Source organism: Sceloporus occidentalis, unplaced genomic scaffold (genome assembly GCF_023333645.1).
Source record: "Sceloporus occidentalis isolate IW3139 unplaced genomic scaffold, rSceOcc1.0.p SCAF_24, whole genome shotgun sequence".
In the NCBI taxonomy this organism is placed as follows: Eukaryota; Metazoa; Chordata; class Lepidosauria; order Squamata; family Phrynosomatidae; genus Sceloporus; species Sceloporus occidentalis.
In genome coordinates this window covers 8799147-8817674 of record NW_028317004.1, presented here as the reverse complement: position 1 = coordinate 8817674, position 18528 = coordinate 8799147, and the positions used below count along the sequence as shown (strand labels likewise).

General features: G+C 43.5%; 1 protein-coding gene across 1 annotated transcript in view; it reads right to left on the bottom strand.

The window, feature by feature from the left end:
* Nucleotides 1-18528, bottom strand: part of LOC149300583 (protein prune homolog 2-like) — a 94309-nt gene that overhangs the window by 40793 nt on the left and 34988 nt on the right. The window contains exon 7 of the mRNA XM_089485093.1: nt 107-265. Within this exon, the coding sequence (XP_089341219.1) occupies nt 107-265 (159 nt within the window). The remainder of the gene's footprint in view (nt 1-106; nt 266-18528) is intronic.

Here is an 18528-nt window from a genome sequence, read left to right as displayed (position 1 = left end):
GTCTGGCCAGTAGACTGCAAGTTCACCTAAGATTTTGCATTAAATCTTAGTTTTAAGCTGTGATTGTGGAAATGTTAAATGAAAGCAGTTACATGGATCTACTTACTTGATTACACAGTTCAGGGCTCTCAGAATAGACAGCTATTTGCCGTATTTTTGGCTGTTCCTCGGTTGTGGAGCTGGCCAAAAGTATAAGTATGTCAAATTCCCATTTGTCCACAAACAGTTTGAGATCACCAATGATGTTCCTGCAGCTCATTAAATCCTAAATTCAAGAGTAATTAGAACAATATTTATTAAGTATTATATGACAAACTATTACACTTCTATAAAAAAACTAATACATTTTTTTTTCCTTTCCATGCTAATGATTAACCATTGCTTTGACTTACTTCTGTTACGAACAAACCTTCCCATGTCTTACTTTGTTATTTCAGATTGTTCCTGCTGCATTAGTTATTAACTACAATACAAATTAATCCTGCAGGCTTCAATCTTTTTAGTTTTCTTTGTTAAATTTAAGTTTTCTTTACAGAATCTGTGCATGTAAAATATTTCAGTGTCGCACTGGTTACTCAATTGTTTTTTGTGTACCTCTGCACCCACACAGTGTTACTAGACTGGCCCTGGTATACACAGTAAACTATTAAGAGTTATGCCCATACGCAGGTAGACAAATCTTCATATTTTTATACAGGCAATAATTTTTCCAGGACTCTGTCCAATATGTTAACTCAGAGGACTTGAGACAGGCACCGTCAGTTATTTCATTTATAATTGTATATATTCATGAAAACAAAAATGTCAATAGGGCTAACTACAAGGCATGTCAAACTGCAAAAATCCAGCCAGCTGCTTTTAGTCAATCTTTCAAATATTGGAGACAAAGTAGGGTGACAAAAATATGAATCCATCTGACAAGTTTTGTGTGGTGAGAGCTTTGCGACAGACATCTTTAATGCGTAATATGAACTTGCAAATACATGTAACAGAGACTCGGACAGTAGATTTTCATGAATGCTGTGGGTTGGTAGGTCCATATATAAATTATGATATTAGTTTGTAAACATGTAAAACGGAGTCCGTAAATGAATACAATACAGATAAAGCTCATTATGGCTTCCATAATGACATACCAGGAAAACGTATCTGCTATTATTACTAGGGCTGAAACAACTAATCGATAAAATCGATAATAATCGATAATTAAAATTGTTGACAATGATTTTCATTATCGATTAGTCGAATCGATTTTTATCAATTATAAAAAGAGGTTTTTTCAGAGCAAATGCTCTGTAAAACTCCTCTCCTTATATAATCCGACCTCAAACAGAGATCGGATTATAACACTAGAATCCAGATCCCCCGCAACACTGCAAGGGACCTGGATTCTCCTCACTGTCGGCCGGCGGGTGTCCGTGCGATGCGCACAGACAACTTCCACCTCCCCCCTCCACTTCCATACACTCCTCCAACTCCTCCCCCCTCCCATACACCACTCTGCCTCTCTCCCGACTCCCTGGTATTTTGTGAACCTCCGTTGCTGACAGGCACTTTCACTGCAGCTTCATAGAAGCCTCAGCGTAAGTGAAGGGCAGTAATGGAGGCTGTCTGTGCGCATCGTGCAGATCCCCACCGGCTGACAGAGAATCGAGGTCTCCTACAGAGGATCATCCTCTCTGTCAGCCGGTGGGGGTCTGCATCGCACAGACAGACTCAGTTACTGCCCTTCACTTACGCTGAGGCTTCTATGAAGGTGCAGTGTAAGTGCCTGTCAGCAACGGAGGCTCACAAGACACCAGGGAGTCGGGAGAGAGAGGCAGATCGGTGTATGGGAGGGGGGAGGAGTCAGAGGGGTGTATGGGAGCCACCCTCCCATACACCACTCTGGCTCCTCCCCCTCCCATACGCCATCTGCCTCTCTACCCCCGGCTCCCTGGTGTCTTGTGAACCTCCGTTGCTGACAGGAGGCAGAGTGGGAGGAGGCAGAGTGGAGTATGGGAGGGGGGAGGAGGCAGAGTGGAGTATGAGAGCGGGGAGGAGGCAAAGTGGTGTATGGGAGGGGGAGGAGTCAGAGTGGAGTATGGGGGGCAGGAACCAGAGTGGTGTATGGGAGGGGGAGGAGGCAGAGTGGAGTATGGGAGGGGGGAGGAGGCAGAGTGGAGTATGGGAGGGGGAGGAGGCAGAGTGGAGTATGGGAGGGGGGAGGAGGCAGAGTGGCGTATGGGAGGGGGGAGGAGGCAGAGTAGAGTATGGGAGGGGGAGGAGGCAGAGTGGTGTATGGGAGGGGGAGGAGGCAGAGTGGTGTATGGGAGGGGGAGGAGGCAGAGTGGAGTATGGGAGGGGAGGAGGCAGAGTGGTGTATGGGATGGGGAGGAGGCAGAGTGGTGTATGGGATGGGGAGGAGGCAGAGTGGTGTATGGGATGGGGGAGGAGGCAGAGTGGTGTATGGGAGGGGGAGGAGGCAGAGTGGTATATGGGTGAGTTATAGTGGTGTATGGGGGGTATAATGAATTTCAGGGTAGCAGAGTGGTGTATGAGGGGTATAATGAATTTCAGAGTGGCATATCTGGGGGAGGCAGAGTGGTGAATCAGGGAGTATAATGAATTTCAGGGTGGTTCAGGGCATTTATGGGGGGGTGGAGTGGCATATCAGGGGGCACAGTGGCATATAGGGAGGTATAAGGCATAAATGGGGGCGAGTGGCATATTGGAAGTTATAAGGCATATAGGGGGTATAAGGCATATCGATATTAGGCATATCAGGGGGGCAAAATATAATAAAGTGTTGCGCCTATAATTGTAAAAGTGACAGTAAATTACTTATTACATCAATATAATGTGCAATATAAATAAACAAACAACAATACTTATATTGATTTTCCAGTCTCCATTCATTGTGTCAAAATCATGTATCAATATATGGAAACAAAAAAGAAACAAAATATATGTGAATCAAGTGTATCCTCTGTATGATGTTTCACTCACATGGAGATGAGCAATTGTAACAATCCGACAAGGGACGGGTCCCGTATGCAGAGTGGTGAGCTATCCGGACAAGTAGTTGTAGGAGGAATAGTGGGACAGCAGCGGAACAGTACAAATAGCAAAAACAGGTCACAGTCCAAGGTCAAGGCAGGCAGCAAACAGGCAAAGTTCAAAAAGCAATCCGAAGTCAATCCAGGCGGCGATCAAAGAGTAGTCAGGAACAAAGCAGGAGTCAGAAAACCAGAATATCAGATATATAGCACACTGAGACAGTGATAACGAATGTACCACACAAGGGCTCAGATTAGAGTGAGCAGTGGGCTTAAATTTGGTGCCAAACAGCTGCAGGCAATAATCAGCCAATCAGATAAAAAGCGGGAGGACCCGCCCCCTAGCGTGACGTACGCAGTTGCTGGGTAAGGATTCCTGGCCGCCATGACAGCGTGCACGTGTGTGCACTTCCATAGCACCGAGGACGGCAGCAGAGGAGCTCCCTGGACAGACCCGCCGGCGAAAGGTAACAGCAATAAGTTTGCGCTGACTTGTTGAAGTATATAGCGAAGGAGTTTCGGCTCCGTTCCCGCTGAACAAGTTGTTTCAGGACGCCCTCTCCGAATCCCTTCTTCGAGTATTTATGCTGTCCACACAGCAGGAGCACGAGTCGACTCAGTAAAAAAATAGAAAGGCAGGGAGGTGAGGTATAAATGTATATTTAATATTTAAAAAAGGTGCAGCATGCTTACATTTAAAAAAACAATCTGTAGCGCGTCTGAGTCTCTCCGTTCCTTTCCAAGGCGAACGACTTGCGGATGTAGCGCGATGACGATCCAACACGCAAACGCGTTTCACCCAATCGGGCTTCTTCAGTGACGTCGAAGAAGGGATTCGGAGAGGGCGTCCTGAAACAACTTGTTCGGCGGGAACGGAGCCGAAACTCCTTCGCTATATACTTCAACAAGTCAGAGCAAACTTATTGCTCATCTCCATGTGAGTGAAACATCATACAGAGGATACACTTGATTCACATATATTTGCGGAAAGCACTATGATTTTTTGTTTCCATATATTGATACATGATTTTGACACAACGAATGGAGACTGGAAAATCAATATAAGTATTGTTTTTTGTTTATTTATATTGCACATTATATTGATGTAATAAGTAATTTACTGTCACTTTTACAATTATAGGCGCAACACTTTATTATATTTTGTTTATTTCTATAGGTATTTTGGGGTTACCCTATTAGTGTTTGCAGCATTATTTATATTCACCTATATATATATATATATATATATATATATAATTTTTTATATTTTAAAAATATTTATTTTTGTATATAATTATTTAATTATACAATATTTAGCGCCTGATCACTATTATCATTATCAATATCAGGGGGGCATAAGACATATCTGGGGGTAAAAGGTATATCAGGGGGCTCAGTTGCATATCTCATGTTGAAATGCCAGCACCGCGGCAGAGCGAGAAAACGGATGCCTCCCGCTCTCACCGCAGGACTCCGGCAACAAGGTAAGTGGGGGGGGGTGTAGCTTGAAGGGGCAGAGAGGGGGGGTGTAGTTTGAAGGGTCAGAGGGGGGGTGTAGTTTGAAGGGTCAGAGGGGGGGTGTAGTTTGAAGGGGCAGAGGGGGGGTGTAGTTTGAAGGGGCAGAGGGGGGGTAGTTTGAAGGGGGCAAAGGGGGGGGTAGTTTGAAGGGGCAGAGGGGGCGGGTAGTGAGGGGGGGCACCAGAGGAGTAGTCCGTACAGGGCGCCACAGCGCCTAAGGCCGGCTCTGAGGGGGCAGAGTGGAATCTCTGGCATATAGGACGTATAAGGCATATATGGGGGAAGAGTGGCAAGCTGGGGGTCAGATGTGCATAACTGGGGGCAGTTTGATAAATAAAACAAAAATATAAACAAGGCTTTTTTCTCATAGTTTTTATTAAATATGAAAAATAGTTAACATATGAATTAATATTTACTAATAACTTTGTATTAAAACCTAGTTTGAGAAACACTGTGTTTGGGTTCTTGTAGCTTTTATTATTATGTCAGTAAAATAAGAAGGTGAATAGAGAGAGAGAGGCCATTGCAATAAAGAGATGAAAGTGTAAATTGTACGTTTTTTATTACATTATTTAAAAATGTTTTATCCGATTAATCGATTAATTGAAAAAATAATCGGCCAACTAATCGATTATTAAAATAATCGTTAGTTGCAGCCCTAATTATTACCTATTCAGCAGAAGCCCAGGAGACATTTAAAGACAATCACATCCATATCAAACCCTATTTCTAGAGACTAGTTCCCCTATGGAAACATTTGATTTCTTCAATTATTAATTTACAATTACATGTCACTAGAAGCTGTTTTGAAGCAAGAATGTTGGAAATACTTGTCCCATCTGTTGTGTGCAGATTTAACATGGGACCTGGGACAGGTGTCACAAACAGCAGGTTTAATCACCAAACAGCACGTGCCAGGCTTTTATTATTATTATTGTGCAGCTTCTGATGAGGTTGATTTGTTGATGTTGTGAAGTTTTGCGTAAATGCAATCTGCAGAAAAAAATATCCAACACAAAAGCCAGTATCCACATATAACTGCTTACTTTGTGTAGCAATAATAACAGTTGTGGGATGGGGTGACAGCACCTATGGGCTAAGAGATAAAATATCACCTACATGCTGTAGAGCTGTAGGTATCTCAAGCCTCAAGCCAGTGCCTAGATGACACTCTCTAAAATGTGTCACAGCTAAGTTTACATTTTTAAAAAGGCTGAAATATGTTTTGTTATAAGTAAAAAAAAAGTATTAAACAGAACATGTATTATGTTAGTGGGATCTACCATGAAGCAACACCATACCCCCAACTATTTGTTCACTTGTGAGAATTAGTTGTTGCCGCAGTCACTTACTGCACCTGTATTTACTTATATTTCCTATTTTTTTTCTTTTATCACCATATCATGTTTTCATTTCATCTTTCAGTTCACTAACTTCTTTTATTTAACTCCTCCTTCCCTACGTTATGCTTTATTTTATTCTTTCTGTTTCATAAGGCACCGCTACTTTATGCCATAATGTATCATGTTCCATTTCTCTGGCTGTCTTTCATGTGTTTTATATACTACCTGTTATAGTGGATCGGCTGCAGTCAATCTAATCTAGTCATTATGGCTTATGACTATGTCACTGGATCCCCGGACCATTCCAGCCATGCCTAATACTAGTGCTAGGGGCATTTAAGTAAGCTAAAAATAATGCACAGCTAGCCCATCTACATTACTTCCTACCTGGGCTAATATGAGTTTTATTTTACAATCAGAGGGCTCATGGGAAAGAAAGAAGATTTTAAATGCCCTGGGATTTTATCTGCAATAACAAAATCTGAATACTTAAAAGAACATTCAAACAAATAAAAATATGTGATTGAACTATGGCTTTCACTTGGGTGACAGTACAGCTTTAACTATAAAATGTACCAGAAGGTGGCACTGTTGTTAAATACATTGAAAGAAACATTTAGGGGAAAAAATAAAAGTGAGCCTTCAATTTCTTTTAGCCACAAATTGAACCATACAAGTAGAAAAAAAAATTCGAGTAAACAGAAATATTTTATAATATGTCACTTGCGAGGTATTGTTGCAGTAAAAGATTGAGAAATATAGAATATCGCACAGGTCAAATATCACGAGTTATGCCTGAATGTTCATGTACAAGAGATATTTTTGAAGAAATATCTAAAGGGTAAAGGTAGCTCTTAGATGTTTCGATTTGTTGCAACTAAGCACACTTTGGTTTGTTGTTAGTTTTTTCACACTTGCTAAGAGCACAGCTGGGATATATCTAATTATATATATATATATATATATATATATATATATATATATATATACTAGTGATGTAATAGACCAAAAATACATTAGTATTATTACTAATTATATGAATGCTTAAAGAAAATTTGATAAAGATAAAACCTTTATTGGCTACCTAACATACTGTATGAAAGATTTCAAGCTCTCGAGACTATCTAGGTCTCTTCCTAAGGCATATTATATATCTTTCTATGGCGAACACAGTACAACTCTATACCATTAATGCTTAAAGGCACAGTCCAATGTCCCATAAAGCATCAACAACAAAGTATTTTGTAACAACGAAGAATGCATATTCAAGTATTTTGTAAGTAATTTACCATCCATTCTATTCCTGGCCCCCCAAAAAATGAAAAACAGGAAAACCGAACACTAACCCCCCCCCCCCAACCCATATTTAGGCATCTCCTAAGTATTTAGGAGAAAGAGCAAATACGTATAGAGGATGCTCATGAATCTCCACCATGCATTTGGGGACACTAAGTCATATGCATTAGAGAGCATATGTAATATAAAACTGTTTAACATATTAATGATAATAAAGTCAAAAAGGTTTGTTTCCATTATACTATAAAGCAGGGGTGTCCAAGTTCTTTCTGCAGTGGGCCACTTCATCAGAATTGTATACGTGCGAGGGCCGCACTCATTTTTCACTGTGAGAAAATATGGCCTTTAATAAAATATGCAGATTAAAATAAAGTAAATGACACAAAACCTTTACTTTTCCTCGCACTGATTTCTGGGCCTAGAAAGTGTTGTGACTACAAATTCAGGATAATTAAAAATGAAATAGTTCTATTTATTCTAGGGATGCACCAAAATGAAAATTCTTGACCCCCCACCTTTAAAAATAATAATAAAAACTCACATTTTTAATAAAAGTAGGTAACACACCACAATTAGACAAAAAAATAGCAATATGACTTGGCATGATAGGAGTGTGATTGCTAACAGCAATCACACTCCTATCATAACCAGGCAACCAGTAAATGCTGGTACCTAGGCATGATGGGACTGTGCTTGCTGTGATTGCTGTTAGCAATCACACTCCTATCATGCCAAGTCAGCCAGCACAGGGTGGCTGTAAGTTATGTGCAGACCCCATACTGCTGGCAGCATCAATACACAAGGGGGCAGCTAGCTAGGTTTTAGCATGTACTGGCTGACTTGGCATGATAAGAGTGTGATTTCTAACAGCAATCACAGTCCCATAATGCCTAGGTTCCAGCACTTACACATCCTACCAGTAAATGCTAGAACCTAGGCATGATGGGACTGTGATTGCTGTTAGCAATCACACTCCTATCATGCCAAGTCAGCCAGTACATGTTGGTACAGGGTGGCTGTAAGTGATGTGCAGACCTCATATTGTTGGCAGCATCAATACACAAGGGGGCAGCTAGCTAGGTTTCAGCATGTACTGGCTGACTTGGCATGATAGGAGTGTGATTGCTAACAGCAATCACAGTCCCATCATGCCTAGGTTCCAGCACTTACACATCTATGCTATCACACACACACACTCATTCATTCACTCAATCACGCATACTCATTCAAACACCTTCCCCACCCCCTTACCTGCACTGCAGCTCCTCGGGGCTTGGCCTCCCTCTGCGTTCTCTGGTACTGCACAGAGGAAGCAGGACTTCCTCTATGCAGTACAAAAGACCGTCCCACAGGTAAGTAGCAGGGCTCTTGTTGTAGCAGGGCTCAAGGTGCGGGCCGCGTAAGATCGGTTGCCCTTGCTGCCGATCTTACGCGGGCCGCACCTCGAGGTCTCGCGGGCCGCATTTGGCCGCGGGCCGCATGTTGGACGCCCCTGCTATAAAGGTACAAAGTTGGGGAGTTAAGGTCCATGAACTTTGCTCAACAACATTGTGTGCTTTGCTGCTGACATAAGATATCACAACATCAATGTCACATTATGCTATTGAGAAAAAAAAAAAACCAAAAAAACCACAAGGAGTTAACTTAACCTGTATTTCCTGAAAGCTGGGTGTTTGTGTGTGAACTTAATTCTAGCTTTAACAGATGTTTTTGCCATTCATTTTCTATAATTCTTCTCTTCTCTAGTAATTCAATTAACTATAAATAAATTGATATAATAAGTATAAGGAAAAGGAAAATAAACAACAAAAATAATAATAAATGTAATAAAAATTATATTAAATGTAACCACATACAATCTCTTACATGTCTATACTGTAATAATACCCATTCAATGCAGTTTATAACTAAATATATATATATATATATATATATAAAGATAGATATATAGATAGATATTGCAGTTGATATACTGTATAAGTTTAAGCAGGAACTTTCTAAACAAGTACTGGATATTTATATTCTGCATACATAGCACGATATCCGCAAAAGCACTGTTGTAACCCATGGTCAAATTGTCCACTCTGGGAGTTTGACATATTGCCTATTAATTTTAAAATTATATTTAGACATTCAGTTGCAAGGCTGGCCGTTTCTACAGTGCTGCTGTTCAGAGAATTTTCCATATGATAAATCACAGCCAAACTACAACACTGCCTTCCTGGCACTTTTTAGCTTACAGCAGAAAGTTATACTGCTTGTCTCTGGCAAAGTAAAGTAATTGGTAAATAACTAACAGTTAAAGGCAATATCTATCTATCTATCTATCTATCTATCTATCTATCTATCTATCTATCTATCATTATAGAAAGAGGCTGCTATGACGACTAAGAGGAAGGGTACAGTGCAAAGCAAATAGCAACCACTGGCTTATAGAAAAGAGTGCCCAAGCGTTACAATGACAACCCTTTCAGCACCTTGGATATTTTGCATTCCAGAGAACACAGCTTTTCTGGTACCGTTGTTCTGTGTTCATTAACCACAATTTCCCCATTTGTACGCCATTTTTTTTCTAAATTTTCATTTTATTTATTATAATACATATTAATTCTTCTACATTCTCTTACAACAGGGGTGTCCAACATGCGGCCCACGGGCCAAATGCGGCCCGCGAGACCTCGAGGTGCGGCCCGCGTAAGATCGGCAAGAGCCCTGCTACTTACCTGTGGGAGGGTCTTTTGTTCTGCATAGAGGAAGCGGAACCCAGCAGAGTTCACGTGACATCACATGACTCTCCCCCAGTCCTGCTTCCTCTGTGCAGTACCAGAGAACGCAGAGGGAGGCCGAGCCCCCTGCTGAAGTTGAATGAGTGTGACGGAAGCCTCCATCACTGGGGCCACTGGAGAAGCCTGACTGCCAGCCTCCTCCCTATTGACTATGGGCCCTGGGTTTGTAAAGACTTCTGTGGCTACCCCCAGCAGTATGATCTCATCACTGGCTGAGAGGATTATCTCCGGCAGACAGCCAGGATCTGCCACCAGGGAGTGACCACCATTCTTTGATGTTTAATGTTGTATAAATCAGTCTCCCCCTATTGTATTGTTAATCCCGTTACTGCCCCTGTTGTCTCTGAGAGGCAGATTAAGGGGGCAGTTTGTGTCCCAATGTCTTGTTTTATGTTAATGTGTGTTTTGCTGGATATATCCAGCTCTGTGTGTCTAAAATAAATCAGTCTTGGTTTGGTTTTACCCTACACTGAGTCTCGGCTAGTGACTGGGGAACCGGGGAAAGTGTGGTGTCCCAGGCTAAGGGAGCACAAGACAGCGGAGGTAGTCGGTCGGACAAGCCAGCTCCGTGACATTGGTGGCAGCGGTGGGATTTCTTCTTAGTCTGAGGGACACTTACTTTCTACCGGGATTGACCGACAGGACGGCAGACTTCGGTCGCCTTGACAAGGACATGGATGTGGTATCCGAATTCCAGGGACTGCTGCGGGTCATCCTCTCCTGCTACACCACTGCTTTGCCTACAGAACAATACCAGAACCTGAGGCAAGTGGTTCGACGGTCAGTATGGCAGAGGGCTGTTATACGCCGGGGTCAGTGTCTTCCAAGCTCCGAACAAAAAATTAGAGACCAGCGGGAACTACGGATGTCTTTCCTGGGACAGCAACCCCAGGAGCAATGGGTATCCGAATTGGACAAGCTGGTCCAACAGGAGGTAGAGCTGGAAGATCACTATAGGGCTCTGCAGTGGTATACAGAACAAGCATATTGGGGAACTGCGAAAGATTGTTCTCCAGAGGGCTATGACTTTGGTGGCCCTGGATTATTATGGGATAGTCTTCAGGAGGATCCGGACTTCGGCAGTACAGCGGAGTGGCGGATTGAGGACATCCGGGATTTCAGGGAGTGGGACCTCCCAGATGCGCTAGGACTTAAAGGTGATTTAGACTTTTTAATTACGCAGGAGTGGGAACTGGAAAAGGCGTATAAAAAACTGTTTGACCGCGTTCAACAGAATGCCCCAGTGTCCAGGGATTGTGTGGATTTTGTGGATGTTATTGAGTGGTCACCTGAGGATGTTGACCCAGGCGGGGTGGATGGGACTGCGGTCTCCACCCCTGAGTCAGAGGGATACTGGGCAGCTAATCCAGATCCGATACTGGAGCTGTGCGACTGTGCTCCACAACCAGATCCAGAGATTGTGGATCTAACTGATTTTACATCTGAGGATGTTAACCCAAGAGGGGTGGATAACACTGCGGTCTCCACACCGGGGGCCTCAGAATGCTGGGCAGTCTGCCCAGATCTCTTAGTCCCATCTGAAGAGCTGGCAACAGGGCAGAGCGCTGCTGGCTACTGCCCCACACCTGCAATGACTACAGGGATCCAGGGAGATGTGGCAGCCGGCCCTTCTCCCCAGCGGCAGCTCACATGTCCGGGAGCGGAGGAACTTGTTTTTCCTCCCCAGCGGCAGTGGGAGGAACCGAGAGATGTGACAGCCGGCCCATCTCCCCAGCGGCAGCTCACATGTCCGGGAGCGGAGGAACCGGTCCTCCCTCCCCAGCGGCAGGCCGACCCACAAGATTCCCTAACCCCAGCTGAAGTGCTGGCAACCAGGCAGAGCATCGCTGGCCTCTGCGCAGCACCTACCAAAGCTGCAGGAGTTCAGGGAGATACAGCGGCCGACCCGCCCCCCCAGCAGAAGAACCTAATTCCAGGACCGGATCAACCGGAACTCCCTCCTCAACGGCAACAGGAGCACCAGGGAGGGGATGCAGGCGGCATCACTCCCCAGCGGTACCCGGGAGATGGCGCAGCCGGCCCATCTCCCCAGCAGCAGCAGGAGCACCAATTTTGGGAGGGCATTAATGGGCCAAATAAACTGACTGACTACGGAGTCAACCCGTTTGGGGTCTCATCCTATGTCAGTCCAATTCGAAGGGGGGAGAATTGTGACGGAAGCCTCCATCACTGGGGCCACTGGAGAAGCCTGACTGCCAGCCTCCTCCCTATTGACTATGGGCCCTGGGTTTGTAAAGACTTCTGTGGCTACCCCCAGCAGTATGATCTCATCACTGGCTGAGAGGATTATCTCCGGCAGACAGCCAGGATCTGCCACCAGGGAGTGACCACCATTCTTTGATGTTTAATGTTGTATAAATCAGTCTCCCCTTATTGTATTGTTAATCCCGTTACTGCCCCTGTTGTCTCTGAGAGGCAGATTAAGGGGGCAGTTTGTGTCCCAATGTCTTGTTTTATGTTAATGTGTGTTTTGCTGGATATATCCAGCTCTGTGTGTCTAAAATAAATCAGTCTTGGTTTGGTTTTACCCTACACTGAGTCTCGGCTAGTGACTGGGGAACCGGGGAAAGTGTGGTGTCCCAGGCTAAGGGAGCACAAGACAGCGGAGGTAGTCGGTCGGACTAGCCAGCTCCGTGACAATGAGTATGCGTGATTAATCTGTGAATGAATGAGTATATGAATGAATGAGTGTGTGTGTGATAGCATAGATGTGTAAGTGCTGGAACCTAGGCATGATGGGACTGTGATTGCTGTTAGCAATCACACTCCTATCATGCCAAGTCAGCCAGTACATGCTGAAACCTAGCTAGCTGCCCCCTTGTGTATTGATGCTGCCAACAATATGAGGTCTGCACATCACTTACAGCCACCCTGTACCAACATGTACTGGCTGACTTGGCATGATAGGAGTGTGATTGCTAACAGCAATCACAGTCCCAAAATGCCTAGGTTCTAGCATTTACTGGTTGGATGTGTAAGTGCTGGAACCTAGGCATGATGGGACTGTGATTGCTGTTAGAAATCACACTCTTATCATGCCAAGTCAGCCAGTACATGCTAAAACCTAGCTAGCTGCCCCCCTTGTGTATTGATGCTGCCAGCAGTATGGGGTCTGCACATAACTTACAGCTACCCTGTGCTGGCTGACTTGGCATGATAGGAGTGTGATTGCTAACAGCAATCACAGCAAGCACAGTCCCATCATGCCTAGGTACCAGCATTTACTGGTTGCCTGGGTATGATAGGAGTGTGATTGCTGTTAGCAATCACACTCCTATCATGCCAAGTCATATTGCTATTTTTTCTGTCCAATTGTGGTGTGTTACCTACTTTTATTAAAAATGTGAGTTTTTATTATTATTTTTAAAGGTGGGGGGTCATTTTAGGTTTTGGCTAAGTGAACCGTGAATGTTTTGGTCCAGAATTTTCATTTTGGTGCATCCCTAGAATAAATAGAACTATTTCATTTTTAATTATCCTGAATTTGTAGTCACAACACTTTCTAGGCCCAGAAATCAGTGATAGTAAAGGTTTTGTGTCATTTACTTTATTTTAATCTGCATATTTTCTTAAAGGCCATATTTTCTCACAGTGAAAAATGAGTGCGGCCCGCGCACGTATACAATTCTGATGAAGTGGCCCACTGCAGAAAAAACTTGGACTTGGACTTACAACTTTCCAAAAAATATAGGTGTTAAAAAAAAATAAGTTTTGTATAAAGCTATACTTATGAAGAAGTTACCCACATAATCTTTGTGAAGCAATGGTAGAAGCTCCCAATGCAATTTTTTGCAAAGAGGCACCATTGGAAGGCTTTCATGTAACATCCCATGCAGTTGCAATGGTCCTTAAGGACCATTTTACATGACAGCATGGAACACCATTTTCACAAACAGGTGAGAACCTTAAGAAGTACAATGTTCAAAGAAGTAACACAATTAGCAAATGAATCCGTCAATCCAAATGTTGCTTTTTTTTCTGAAAATCAATGCAGTCAACACCTCTTTAAGCTCATCGATAGTGACTGCTTCGTTTTTAGTCTCACTTGCCAAATGGCCGTATGCTCTGGTATGCAACCTATATGCAAAAAATCTGCCACAAAAGGAAGACACAGATGAATAAATAATCCATCTTCACCCAATGCTGCCTCCTGGAAAATTGCTTTTGTGAGAGACTAGATGGCGAGTACAGAGTTTACATTCGCTTCAGAATACTTATCTAATAAGAATCTGAGCCAATTCTTGTGTTCTATGAATTGTGTTCAATTCTTGTGTTCTACTGATTTTACGGCGCAAATCAGTTGGGGGCTCCTTTAAGGCACTGGAGGGGCAGGGCTGGTTGTGGAGATCATAGATTTCCATGCACCCGGCCTCGCTGCTCAGCATTATTCACCGGCAGCGCTGCAAGGTAGCAGTGACATGCTGTGACGGCCTGCGTTTCCTTGCTCTCTAGTGATGCTGCCAGCAGTTAATGCTGAGCACCGGGATATAATGTCATATATAGGTGCTCAGCAGTGAGATCGGATGCTCAGCAATGGAACAATGATCTGAGGCCTGCAACGAGAAGGCTTCAGAAAGGTAGGTGATGAGAACAGATAGATATAGGATAGATGTTAAAAAACAAAGAAAAAAGATCTAGAGGAGGCACAGAGAGATGGGGAAGATAATGATAAAAGGAGTGATTAGGAGAAAAGGGAGAGATGGATATAGGGGCAGATATAATCAGAAAGAGGAGAAATAGGGAGAAAAACAAGAGACAGTGAGAAGGGGGAGATAATGAAAAGGAAAAGAGATGGGGGAAAAAGAGAACAATACTAAATGTGGTGAGATATAATAACGACAAATAAGAGGAGGGCTAAGGAGAAAAAAGAAGAGAAAAGAGGAAAACAGGGAAGACACATGGAAAAAAGCATGATGTAAACATGAGAAGTAGAGAGAAGGGGGAGAAAAGGTACAGAGGAGCAGAGTTTTAGAGAAAAAGGAGAGAAATAAAGAGAAAAGGTGAGTGGATAGAGAGAGAGAGAACAAAAAAAATTAGAAGGTGGATCAAAGAGAAGTGGGAGAACTAAAGAGAAAAACGACATATAAAGAGAAAGAAGAGAGATACAGAAAAAAGAGATTGATATGGAGAAAATATAAAAACAAATAGAAAGAGAAGGAGAGATAAATAGAAATTGGAGAGGTAATGAAAAGGGGTAGGATCAAAGAGAAGGGGAGAAATAAAGGAGGTAATGAGAAGGGGAGATATGAGCAGAAAAGGGAGAGATAAAGAGATGGGGTAGAAATTCTCAGAAAGAGGAGAGAGGGTGTGTTTGTTTTGTGAAAGTGTTTGTTACAGAAAGCAAGTGTGTGCACACAAGGGTAAGTTTAAGCCAGGAGCAAGCGTGAAAATTCACGTATACGTATGTGTTTATAGGCAGGCATTTGTAAGGGTAGTGTATATGTTTGTATTCTGACAGTCTATCTATTACTGTTACTGCTTTGGGCCTAAAGGTTCTGAGCCCTTATGTGCATACCTGGGAACTTTCTGGGTTTGACCCGGAGATTGCCGGGTGAAGCACCACTTTTCCGGTTCTCCGGGTCAAGACTCGAATCACCCGGGTTGCGGGAGCGGGGTCTTGACACTCCCCGCTCCCCGCCCATTTTTCCTTGAAATAGGGGTATTTCCAGCAGAAGTCAGTGGGAACGCCCCTGACGTCAGTGGGAATGCCCGCCAACGTCAAGGACAACGCCAAGGACAAAAGTTCCCAGGTATGCTTATGTGTGCAGTCTGGGTACTACGGCAAGTCATGTGCATCCAATCTGGGTGCTGGGGCAAGTCATGTGTGTGCAATCTGGGTGTCAGGGCTGGCCTCAGGGGTGTACGGCCTACAGTTTCAATGCATTTTTTATTTGATTAATGCCTTCACTGCTGGGTTTGCTTGTGATTTTCAGTTAATCTATACCTATAAGCCTGGGTTTGTGTGTTATTCAGTTACTCTATATCAGCATTGCTGTGTTTCCATGTGGTGTTTATTTGATCTACACCTGAACTACATGGGGGATGGGTGTAGCACAGTGAAGGAAAGGACAAAGGGTGCAGTCAACATGGGGGTGTCATGTCTATGATATGCTTACATGACTCCACTTACAAGAAAAGGGCACAAAGTCGTGGACCCAGGGGGATCAGCAAAATTTGGTTTTTGCCCAAGGTGGCAAAAATCCTTGCACAATCCCTGCACATGCACACAAAGTTAGAGCTACCCTTGAGATGTACTGCCTGGCATATTGCTGAAGGGTGTTGCGTTAGTCCCTTCTAGTTTCAGAAGCAGAAAAGATACTTATTTGGGGGAAAACAGGGCTGAGGAAGTACTCAGGAACTTGTTACTTTGACCACAGAACTATGGCCAGGCGGCTCAGTGTAGTCCTGGTAGGACTCAGAAAATGAAGGACTACCTGGCTAAGCATGTTTCTTCCAGGTTAGATCCTGCTGTGGCAGATTGCTTGGAGAAAAAGATTACAGAGGACAAAGTTCTGCTAGCAATTAAAGCTATGAAATCAGGTAAGGCTCCTGGGCCACATGGTCTTCCACTATGATTTTATAAATCATTTGGTCAGGCACTGTTGCAACACATGGTAGCTATGTTTAACTTCACCTGAGAGGGGGAGAACTTTCATCTGCATACTCTGGCAGCTATGATTGCTGTATTGCCAAAAGAGGGGAAGGACCTGACGCGGTGCCAGAGCTACCTCCAATTTACCTATTAAATGTAAATTTAAAGATCTTTGCTAAGATCTTGGCTTTGCGCTTACGGTAGGTGTTGCCATCTCTTGCTCATTCAGATCAGGTCTTGCTTCTCTCCACGGACGCAGAAAAAACCTTTGAAGGTTGAATTGTTTTTTTTATGGCAGCCACCCTGTCTCAGATGGGTTGTGGGGAGACTTTACGGAGTATGGTACTGGCAATGTATGGATGTGTTCCATCAGCCACTGTAGGGATAAATAGAGGATATTTTCAGTCCTTTGGGGACGCCGCAGGGCTGCCCATTGTTGCCTATGCAGTTTGGGCTCACCCAAACTTGAAGCTATTTGGAAGAATCCAAACGTTCATGGTTTCTGTTATAGGTGTGGTTATCTGAAGGTTTCTGCTTATGTTGATGACATAATGCTGTCAGTATCACAGCCCAGGGTTTTGTTACCCAATGTGATGAGGGGCATATGGTTTAAAATTCAGAATCAGCTGTAGATGGCTTGGCTTTGAGTGAATCCTCCCCCTTTAGTTGGTGTTCGGATAGAATTAAGTATTAGGGAATTCGGGTCTCTAGCGATCTCTCTCTCCTATACGTGGATAATTTCCTCCCTTTGGCCGGAAAGTGATTTGAAGATGAGGTCTCTTGGCAGGGGAGAATTAACCTCACCAAAATAAAGTGGTCCCAGGCTCAGGTGATAGGTCTTGTGTCCTGGAGAATAGAGGGGGGCTATCTCTCTGGGAGCCCCTTAAGTATTATCAGGCTGCCCATCTTTTAGGCAAGCTCTGGAGTGGAACATTTACCCTACTCAGAAGCAATAGATAAAGATGAAGCGATCTACCTTCTGAATCCCCTTAAGCAATAGCCTGTGGCTGCATCCATTGCAGGATAAGAAAACATTCTGTGGCCTTCTTTTGGTGGGCCTTACTGTGAGTGTCTGGTTGGGCATTTGTGGGGAGGCCTGTTTTTGTCATTTTTCTCACCGCTCTTGTCTCTCTCCGAAAATCCAGACTTCATGGTAATGAGTCAAGAGAGTAGAGGAGATCAGGGCAACAGAAGAGCTAATCAAGTCTGCCTCGGGTCAAATGACCGCCACCTGGTTTGGGTGGATGGAGTTCATGGGATCAGATGAGTTAAAACATTAGTGAAGTGAGGACATGAGAATAGGTTGGGTCTCCAGTGCTAACATGGCTCCTGCCCGGATCACCTGGTCACTGGAATTGAGTCTCCATGCTCTGCCCCATCTGTTTGGGGTCCTCCCCCCTTTTTCTTCTCACCTTTTCCCTTCTTATTAGCTTTATTTTAAGGAAGCTTGCTGTCTTAATCTTCACTTCTACCTTCTGCTCAAAGTGTGTGACATACTGGGGGAGCTAGCCCAGGACATTAATGTGAAGGTTTACAGTCAGTGACAATCAGAGCTTCTCTTGCTCATGCACACTATAACTTGGTTGGGGACTTTTATGTGATGTCCTTTGTGCACTTCTTTGTAAAGCCATAATAAAATATGATTTACGAAGAAAAGCATATCATAGCGTACAATGATCCCTTTTAGTGAAACACCACATTTAGCCGCATGGTAAATTAATGATTACTTTATTGGCCACTATTTTTACCTGCTGTTTTGGAGGAATCTTACTGCAAACTTTGATGTAAGCATATATTAGGTTTGTTATTATATTATTTGCACTTTGATCCTAATTTCCACATTGTACCTATCTTTTTGTGAGGATACTTTATATCAAGACTATCAAAAACCCTAGTGGGGGTCTCCATGTGCAATGATCTGCTCCCCTAAAATG